This window comes from Guillardia theta, assembly GCF_000315625.1.
Source record: "Guillardia theta CCMP2712 unplaced genomic scaffold GUITHscaffold_11, whole genome shotgun sequence".
Taxonomy (NCBI): Eukaryota; class Cryptophyceae; order Pyrenomonadales; family Geminigeraceae; genus Guillardia; species Guillardia theta.
The window spans coordinates 401,882-410,924 of NW_005434663.1; the positions used below are offsets into that span (position 1 = coordinate 401,882).

General features: G+C 53.3%; 5 protein-coding genes across 5 annotated transcripts in view; 1 reads left to right on the plus strand and 4 right to left on the minus strand.

The window, feature by feature from the left end:
• Positions 1 to 509: 509 nt before the first annotated feature.
• On the minus strand, positions 510 to 2,856 carry GUITHDRAFT_102740 (hypothetical protein; the record flags this gene model as incomplete). Its single annotated transcript, XM_005838395.1, has 4 exons — positions 510 to 1,568; positions 1,610 to 2,295; positions 2,342 to 2,471; positions 2,521 to 2,856. 4 exons carry the CDS (start codon positions 2,854 to 2,856, stop codon positions 510 to 512), a joined length of 2,211 nt encoding a protein of 736 aa, XP_005838452.1.
• On the minus strand, positions 2,815 to 3,817 carry GUITHDRAFT_61890 (hypothetical protein; the record flags this gene model as incomplete). The annotated part of the gene is made up of 3 exons (XM_005838396.1): positions 2,815 to 2,967; positions 3,038 to 3,398; positions 3,447 to 3,817. Coding segments are annotated over 3 exons (885 nt in total), but the record flags the coding sequence as incomplete, so codon positions are not given.
• Positions 3,818 to 5,026: 1,209 nt separating this feature from the next.
• On the plus strand, positions 5,027 to 6,787 carry GUITHDRAFT_102742 (hypothetical protein; the record flags this gene model as incomplete). The annotated part of the gene is made up of 6 exons (XM_005838397.1): positions 5,027 to 5,218; positions 5,270 to 5,300; positions 5,349 to 5,521; positions 5,576 to 6,227; positions 6,437 to 6,573; positions 6,623 to 6,787. 6 exons carry the CDS (start codon positions 5,027 to 5,029, stop codon positions 6,785 to 6,787), a joined length of 1,350 nt encoding a protein of 449 aa, XP_005838454.1.
• Positions 6,788 to 6,837: 50 nt separating this feature from the next.
• Positions 6,838 to 8,196, minus strand: GUITHDRAFT_102743 (hypothetical protein; the record flags this gene model as incomplete). The annotated part of the gene is made up of 1 exon (XM_005838398.1): positions 6,838 to 8,196. One exon carries the CDS (start codon positions 8,194 to 8,196, stop codon positions 6,838 to 6,840), a length of 1,359 nt encoding a protein of 452 aa, XP_005838455.1.
• A 766-nt stretch (positions 8,197 to 8,962) lies between these two features.
• GUITHDRAFT_102744 (hypothetical protein) overlaps positions 8,963 to 9,043 on the minus strand; it is a gene marked incomplete at both ends in the record, with an annotated part of 4,294 nt that continues 4,213 nt past the window's right edge. The window contains one exon of the mRNA XM_005838399.1: positions 8,963 to 9,019. Within this exon, the coding sequence (XP_005838456.1) occupies positions 8,963 to 9,019 (57 nt within the window). The remainder of the gene's footprint in view (positions 9,020 to 9,043) is intronic.

Genomic DNA, 9,043 nt, shown 5'->3' on the forward strand with positions numbered 1-9,043 from the left:
ACGTCTTCAGACAGAAATTACTTCATGTCTTACAGTCAGTGTATCATAAGGAGGTTGGTAGATGTCAATACTGCAAGACAACAAATTGACTGTTTAAGGAAGTTCGAAGATATCAAAGAAACAACAGCAAGATAAACACAGGCACACCATCACATCAGAATACCTTCACTTCACTTCCCCTTTGAACATGTATCAGCTAGACTCAAAAGAACTGAGGAAATCTTGCAACGTCAAAGGTTTTTCTTAGAGAGATTTTAAGGGTGTTTTGACCTCTGAACCTTCACTATTCACTTATTTTCAGATAAAGTAATCACACCTACTTGAAAATTGAGAGTTGATTTCGACAATCGTGAACCAAACTAAGCAGAATGATCCATCTTGGGTAATAATTATTCAATATTTTACAACAAACACGGATTGAGAGAAAAAGCCGGCGATAGGGCTGATACGAGACAGACAAAACAGCATGGTAAAGCACATAATTGTTGAGTTTTTCGTTGAATTTGATGTCATGAGGTTTCATCCCAACCTTGTCTCATTGCTGCATTCCCGTCATGAGTTGCAAGCACCTGGACGATCTTGTCATCGTCAGACTGCTTGAGGAGGTCGCTGTTAGGGCTGTACACTTCCGTTAGGACCTTCTGGATGACGTCAGCATGCAGCCGCTCCTGTTCTCTCTTCAGGTCAGCCACGACGGTCGGATAAGAGGCGAGGCCAGACGATTTGGCTCCGAACACAGCGGTGGAGAGGATAAGAGAGACGATGCTGAGCATGGAGACCCCATCCGTCAGAGCGAGAGAGATGGTCAGTGAGATGCACATGGTAGGTAACGCTTCAACCATGATCAAGAACAAGTCCGACCGAAGCCTCTCTCGCGCGCGTTGCAATGTGTCTATAACATCCAGTTGCGATGGCTTATGGACTTCGAGCGAGTTTGATCGGATCATCGAAAAAGCTTCAGAGAGCTTCTTCAAGACAACTTCCTTCTGCTCGTCTTGCACCTTTGCTTCTTCCGGGTTCACCTTGCTCGAGAACGATGAAAACATTGAGTTTGACCTGCGGAGAGAAGAATTTGCCGCTGCCTCTGCATGCTTGTTGATGAAGCGCAGGTGGTGCTTCTGGTTCTTCTGGATGATGATGTACTGGAAGTGCCTTACGGTCAGACGAAGGTTGTGCAATGTTGAGATCCAGCCTAACACGATGAAGAGAATGCAGACGGGGATCAGGTCCACGAGCTCGTCGCGTACAAGCACCAGGTTTGAGAAGCAGACAGTGAAGGAGGTGATGTCTCCGAGGTTGATCAGGATGTCACCGACCAGGCACACTTCCTCAGAGAAAAGCGTGGCAACGAGTTTGTCGAAGTCAAGCTTGCCGCTCTTGAAAGCCCAGGCAGAAGACAACATGACGAGGAGCATGACAGCCCCAGCAGTTCCTGCTGTCACGTAGCTTGTCAAGCTCGACGAGGCCTTGGGAGGGTTTAAGATGCTCTTGCCGTCGCATCGCAACTTCTCCAGCTCCGCATGCGCCTCAACCGACGGCTGGAAGCCGATGGGAGCGAGTCCAGCCTTCTGCAGAGGCGCCGCGTAATCGATGTGGGTGAACTCCCCACGGCTGATGGGTGGCCGAACATCCAGCCCATGAAGAAGGCGCTGGAATAAGCCTGGTCCTTGGAGGAACAGTCGTGCATCGGATTGACGTCGCTCGTTTTGTCCATAAGGGCGAGCACGTTAAAGGCTTCGGAGAGGGGATAGCATCCGTCTGCCACTGAGCCGGAGGAGAGCACGTAGGACCCATCCCCCTGCAGCGCCTTCTGGCTCGCGCACTTCAAGACCGCATCCACCGAGTAGCCTACCGACCCCTCCGCGTCCTGGAACTTGGCGACTTTCACAGTGCTTGGAAGCTCATTGAGGGGACCGAACCCAGCGCTCAGCTTCCTCTCAGCCAAGACGCCCATGAACTGCGCCAGAGAAAGCTCCGCTGCACATTGCCACGAGGCCATGGTGAAGGTCTTGTCGTACTTGTTGAGGATGTCGGTGGCAATCTGTCTTGTCTCTGAGTCCGCTTCCGGGCAGGCCAGGTACATGTCTTGGCTCTTGAGCTCGCTGCTCATGTCGCCGTTGAGAGTCTTCCCATCTGCCCCCAAGGCGACCAGGTCGGACCACTTGGGGCTCTTTGTGGAGAGAAGCTTGGTAATCATCTGCCCGGTCACAGTGATTTCGTGCTTGTCAAATGCACAAGACTTGGCAGTAAGAACATCCCCACAGAGGTTGACGATGAGACCGAAGCCAAGCCCAGCTGGTTGAAATGGTGTCAAGGTCTCAAAGTCATCAGACCTTCTCACCTAATGGGATCATCACGGTCTTTGCATCACTAGCCCATATTGAGTTGCTTCCTGTTCGCACGATAGCAAAGCCGCCGCGAACACTGATGGACTCCTGATACGCGTCCAGCGAGGTGTACTTCTTCTTGATCTGCCTTCAGCATGAGAGATCATCACCAACACTCGTCAAGTCATTCGACCTGAACCAGCGCCGTGGCATCCACCTGCGAGTAAGCTTGTCCCAGCACGTGCAGAGCGCTCAGGAAAAGAGGCACTATGGAACCAGAGATGATCTCCTCGTCTTCGCTGGAGTACACGGCTTTGCCTTCACAGAGTATATCTGATCTTAGCCTTGCAAGCACCTTCGCCCTCACGATCTCTGGAAGCGGAGAGAATCCATGGATACGAGCGAGGTTTCTCGCGACGCTTGACTGATGGAACCAGTTCCAGAGCTTCATCGTTGCCTTCCTGTGCTCACAGGATGCTCCGGTACGCAAAGTGTTCTTCCTCATGACCAGATAGGTGTACCCAACCATAGGCCAAGCCTGCGATCCAGAAGCCGCGTGAACGTCTGCCGTCAGCCGCTCCGGGTCGTCGCCATTGTTTCCAAAGTCTGCAATGCAAGGGGTTTCATTAACAAGACGACGCTCTCAAAGCCGATGTTACCTAGTCCTTTTCCGAGACGGCGAACTCGACCGACTCTGTGCTCGCAACCACCGGCTTGGACGACGTGCCGGTCAGGAGCTCAGGCACAGGAAGCTCAAGGTCCAGCGCGTTCCCCAGCACTGAGTATCCCATGGAGTATGGAGTGGCCAAGACTGCGGAAGCCACTCCCTCATTTCCTTCGCGCATGTTGTAGACGGACGGGTCAGTTTTGTTCCACTTGTTGGAAGAATCTTCGCCTATGCTGGTCTTGAAGCTCTGATAGGCTGCTGAAAGAGACTTCTTCCATATTTCGGTTGTTCCAGACTTGTCGTAGCGCACAAATAGCTTGATGGTTGTGTTCAGACCCTGGAGAACCTTGCTTGAAATGGGACTGTTGCTATTATCAGCAATGATGTCCTTGTGGTTCCAATACCTATAATACTCATGATGAGCTATCTACATAGAGTCTCACATCAATTACCTGATTTCACCTGCAAAGATCTTTGCGACAGTCCGCGTCTTTAGCACCAGGGAAATCTTCGCTTCCATGAGCTCAGGCAAGTTGTAGATGGGAACTACTGCCCCAGCAACGGCAGGATACATCTGCAGATCAGGATATGAAGCATAATCACTGTTTGACAGCAGGGAATCTGAGCCAGCAAAGTCTATGTTGTACGGCTGTCCATACTCGTCCGGTGTCTGTTTATCTCCGTCTTTGATTCTCGACTTTCCTCCCCATGATCCAGTGTCCAAGTATGTGATCGAGACATCTGACTGTACGAAACGATATGCAAAGATCGCGTCAGTGTAAAGGGCCTTTGGAAATGTCGCGCCGGCACCCATGATGTCAAGCGCATCGGAACGGTAACACCACAACGCACATGATTGCAGAACAACGAGGACGTATGACGGTTTCGCGGGCATCGAAGAAAGGATGCACTGCTCTAGAAGGAGCGAGAGACAATGGGAGGACTAGGGCAGGGGCAGGGTCAGGGGCAGGGTCAGGGGCAGGGTCAGGGTCAGGGGCAGGGGCAGGGGCAGGGGCAGGAGGGACTGCAGGCAGCCTGAAGCGGGGGAGGAGATGGATTGCTAGGTTTTCTTTACGACTTTTCAGCTGCGGGAGGGGCGTATCTCGAGGTAAATAACGGCTGCTCGAATCCTCGTCCTCGAAAAGAGATCTTTTCGACTGTGTGGTAAATGAAGGAGTCACAGTGTTGGAGATGATCAGAGAGTACTAGTAGATCGTACTGATTCAAGTTTAACTTAACTTTGAGTACAGAACTAGTAGATCTAGTAAAATAAGTAGATCTGAGTTGCCATCAGCGAGTAGATCTGACTGAGGAGTTGTTTGAGGCAAGGGAGTCTTTGTCTTTACATGTCGGTTGTCACTAGACTCTGCATGTCCGGCCCGGTCGCGGCCGCCGCCGCGTTGACCAACCGGCGGCGCCGCGCACTCCGTTGCGCGGCCCGGCTGGCTGGGGGCCGGGCCGGGCCTGACACCGTCCGGCGCAGACGCCGGTACTCAGGACCCGAGGCCCGGAGGCTCGGGATTCTCGGACCCGAAGTTCCGAGGTGCCGACCAGCCTACAACTTTAATAGCACCTGTAGACTATGTTCCTACGGATCCCTTGGTCATATAGGTAAACAGGGGTGGTTTAGGTTTATGACAGGGGTGGGGGGGGGGGTGAGGAAAGTTTGACGACTGCAGGCGCGATGAAGAATTGCAGACAGCAGGGCAGGAGGACGGAGGGCAGAAGAAAGGAGAGACAAGGAGAGGGAGGGAGGGAGTGAGATTGCAGGGATGCAGGCAGGGATGCAGGCAGGGATGGAGCTAGGGAGGGGAGAGGGGAGCTAAGGAGAAGATAAGGTCTTGCAGAGAATGGTACCCAGTGGATAGAAGCAGTGTATTTGAGATACGAGGACGCAGTGTCGTGCATGGTAAAAAAATCTAAGAAGTGACGAAAGGGATACAGGAAGGGGCAGCAGGAGGTGCAGAAAAGGGGCGGAGGGCTGTCGGTCGTGTTCGCGGAACAAGAAAAAGCTATACATAGGAGGTGAAGGATGTCGCGCTACTACTATCAGGATGAGTTTCAAGTTCCCGAGGATACAATAAACCAGCCCGAAGCCTCACTTTCAGTGCATCTGCGACGGTCAAAGAACCTGATAGCCAACGCCAAAGAACTACTAAATGAAAATCCATTCGATGATATAGGGAATGAGAAGAGGGTGGAATCAGGAAAATGTCGCTCGAGCGTGAGTCTTGAGAACTTCTGAAAGCGCACGACTGAATTCTTATAATTGCAGATCGGTATCATGTTCACCGGAAGTAGGATAGGTAACTCAGGCAGGAAATGTGTCCCATGATTGACTTGGTTGCATCTAGAAAATTTGATGGCAGGGGGTCCAGCTCAGCTTTCAGGCGAGCTTGACGTCGGTGACGTGGTGCTGTATGTGGACGGACACCATGTGGAAGGTGATGCGCTGCGAATGGGAACATACCTGCGAGGAGATGACATACCTGGTACGATGATGTCATTGATCGTGAAGAAATCAAATGTAAGAGCTGTTCAAGAAGTGAACCTGCATTCTCTGACCTTGCTGCATTCTCAGGGTGCGGTGAAAAATGTTGAACTGACCCGGATGTCGTCGTCAAACATCCAAGACACGAGAAAAGTTCTCGAGATGTTCTCTGCGCTGAGGGCAACGCTAGCGAGCAAATCAGATGCGGAATCGGTGCAGCAGTTGGACCGTATTTACGAATTGTGGGCAAGCATACAGGCTGCGGAGAACGGCCGATCGAAGGGCACGAGGGATAGGCTTGAGAATCAGCTGATTCAAACCAAGCTTGTTTTGGGTAAATTAGATGAGACAATGAGGGAGATCGCAGAGATCGTGGAATCTTATCACTCGAGAGAAGATCCCAAAAGTCGGAGCTACCAAGACCGGAACCTGACATATGACAGGATGACGTATGAGGAATTGCAGCTGGAGAATAATACATTGAGAGCCGAGATCATCAGGTTGCAAGACCAGATGATGCAGAACGAGCAGATCGCAGTCCGAGAGTCAGAAATCGCCAGGAACGAGATGAGTCTCATCGTCGCCGAGACCAGGAGGCTTCAGGATACCTTGCAGCAGCTCAAGCTCCGTTCGAGCGTCAGTAACATTGAATCGCCTGATAGCCGTCGCTCTAGTCCACCTCGGGAAGACTCCCCCTTGGGCTACCGAGATTCCTGGCTGGGCCCTGCGGGTCGGACGGCTGGTATGTTGCATGTTTTGAGGACTTTGCCTGTTGATTTCACTCCTGCGTCCTCGACCTTCGCTCCTTGTTGATGGTTTGCATGCGACTCCTGCTACTGCTTGTTCATGACGATGACACTCAGCAAGGTTCTCTTGAAGTTCCTCCCCCCCCTCCCCCTCCTTCTCTTCTTGTCACTCTCTCTCATTCACCTGACCCTCACGATGTGACAGGCAGCGAGTATCTGAGTCCCCTCAAGTCTCCCATCCAGCAGCGATCAAGCTTCTCCCCTCTCTCGAGCTCAGTCATTGGGAATGACCGATCGAGCTCGCCGTATCCAGCGACCTTCGCCTCCATGGATTCTCTGCAGGTATCGTTTTCTCCTCCCGCAGTCTCTCCCTCACTTTCTGCTCTCTCAGGCCAACGAAGTTCCTCCGCTGGTCTCTCAGGTCACAAGACTCGCTGATTCGCAGACCAATCACACGCTTCAACCCACCCCCTCTGCCTCGTCCTACACGAACCACCCACCCAACCCGAGCGTTTTGCGATCAGCGACCCCTCCCATGCATGGGCGATATGTGTGAGAGTAGTAAGAAGAAATTTCACAGAAACTAGTACAACAAGCAACCAATCTCTACCGTCCTTCATTCTGCTTCTCTGCCTTCGCTGCATCCCACCACGAGATTGCTTGATCCAGAGCCGGTTGCTTCCCGCCCAACGCATCGATTGCCTGCTGCCAGAACGCCTTGTCCTGCAGCAGCCCGTCTAACAGCGCTCTCTTCTCAGCTTCAGCCGCAGCCGCCTTGGCCTGCGAGAGGGCATACGTGATCTTGGAGTTGTCGCTTGGATACTGGCAGAGACTCGTGTCGGTGTAGTCAGGAATTGAGGCCGTAGGGCTGCAAGCCAGCGCCTTGTGCGCGAGGAGGAACTTGCTGACTATGTCTTGCTTCACAGCCTCCACCGCCAACAGCTTATTGTAAGTCGCCTGCTGATCGTTCACTGCCGCCAAGGCTGCTTGCTCGTTCGCTTGCGCTGTCTGAAGTGCTGTGTCTGCTGCCGTCTGCTCCGCCTGTGCCGAGCTCAAGGCTGCCTCAGCTGCAGACACGGACATCGTGGAGGCGGATTGCGCTGCGTTATAGGAGCTATAGTAAGCACAGCTCCCCTCGATCGCCGTGACGTTGCCCTCGGCGTAGCTGACCTGCTCTGCTGCGCTGCTCACAGCGGCGACATCTGCAACAGTGTTGCAGTTGGACAACCCTGACGGGGAGCAGCTCGATCCCGTGGCATCCGTCACAGCCGACAGCGCATCTTGGTACGCTTGCTGCGCACTCTGAAGGGTTGCCAGAGCGGAAGCCAAGTCGGGGCAGTCAGTCTGTAGCGTTTGGTCTGCGGTCTGTGCTGCTTGAGCAGCAGTCAGGTCTGCTTGAGCAGCTGTCACTTTGCTGTTGGCGGAGTCAAGAGCAGACTGAGCAGCCGCAGTTGCCTGCACCATGGCGTCATAGGTGGACTGATACTGCTGCAGCAGAGTGTTAGCAGCATCGGCCGCCTGAGTCGCTGCGGTGAGCTCGTTCTGAGCGTATCCGAGGTCTCGCTCGATCATGTACTTGTATGTTGCAACCTTGCTGGCTGCAGCAACAGCATCTGACACATACTTCTCCCCCGCGTTCGCCCAGTTGTCTTCGAACGTCAAGTCGCCAGCCTCCAGCCTCTTGAGGGCATCTGCAGCCATGACTTCCGTGCCCTCCCCCTGTCCGCCGTTGTCCTTCTCAAGAGCCTCCTCTTCCATGGCTTGAGCTACCAGGAGCTGGTTCTGCTCACTGGAGTAGAACGTGTCGATGGCTGTCAGCAGGGTCGTTCGGTCGTACCTCCTTCCCTGAATCACCAAAGAACCTCCGATGGCTCCCTGTACCTTCGAGAGCTGTTGCACTTTCACAGCTCCAAAGTGCGTCGGAATCGTGTAAGAGCCAGCATGGAGCTTCTTCAAAATCTTCATCACTGCTCTCTCCGCCTGCCCCTTCCAGTAGGCCCTCCCATGGCGCCCTCGCACCCGGCTGGTTGCAAGACTGGCATGACGTTTTCTGGCAGTATGCCAATGGGAGGATGATAGGAGGGGTATGGGAGGGCCATCAAGTTCAGTGGTGTCGCTGTGCCATGGGAGGAGAACAAGACACGTGGTTGCTAGCAGGAGCAGGAGGCACGAGGAGACCAGGAGAGGGGAGGACCTGACAAGAGTCTGCAACGAGCGAGAGGGAGCATTCGAAAATGATGAGTGCAAGGAGCAGGAAATGCAGGAGCAGGAGTAAGAAGTGTGGGAAGAAGAGTTGGAGCAGGAAGAGCAGGAGGAGCAGGAGGAGCAGGAGGAGCAGGAGGAGCAGGAGGAGCAGGATGCGTTCGGCGCGCCATGGCACTTCGCCTTGAGCGGCTGCCGCTCCCCCAGCATGGTATGCAGTGCGCGAAGAGCCGCTGGATCAATTTTTTTTCTATTTTCTTGCAACAAAACTGTAAAAGAAAAAAAGGTTGCGATTGGCCCGCCGGGGAAGTTTTAATACTTGAAAGCCGATCGACTCGACGATGGTCAGACCCTGTGGACTGACGGGGTTGTGAGTTCGAGTCATTCGAGTTGTGAGCTCGAGTGTTATTGTTATGGTCAAGACGTTCACCTTGACTCAGTGAGCGTGACTTTCAGCTGGATCAGAGAAAGACATTTTTTCAACGAGATAGAGTGACCGGGAGGGCCGGAGAGGCTCTAAATCTTCAGCTCACTGCCCATCGTACGGCAGCCCATCGTCCGACGTGTAGAAGACTAGGCGGCTCGCCTGCTCCTCACGTCAGTGAAATTG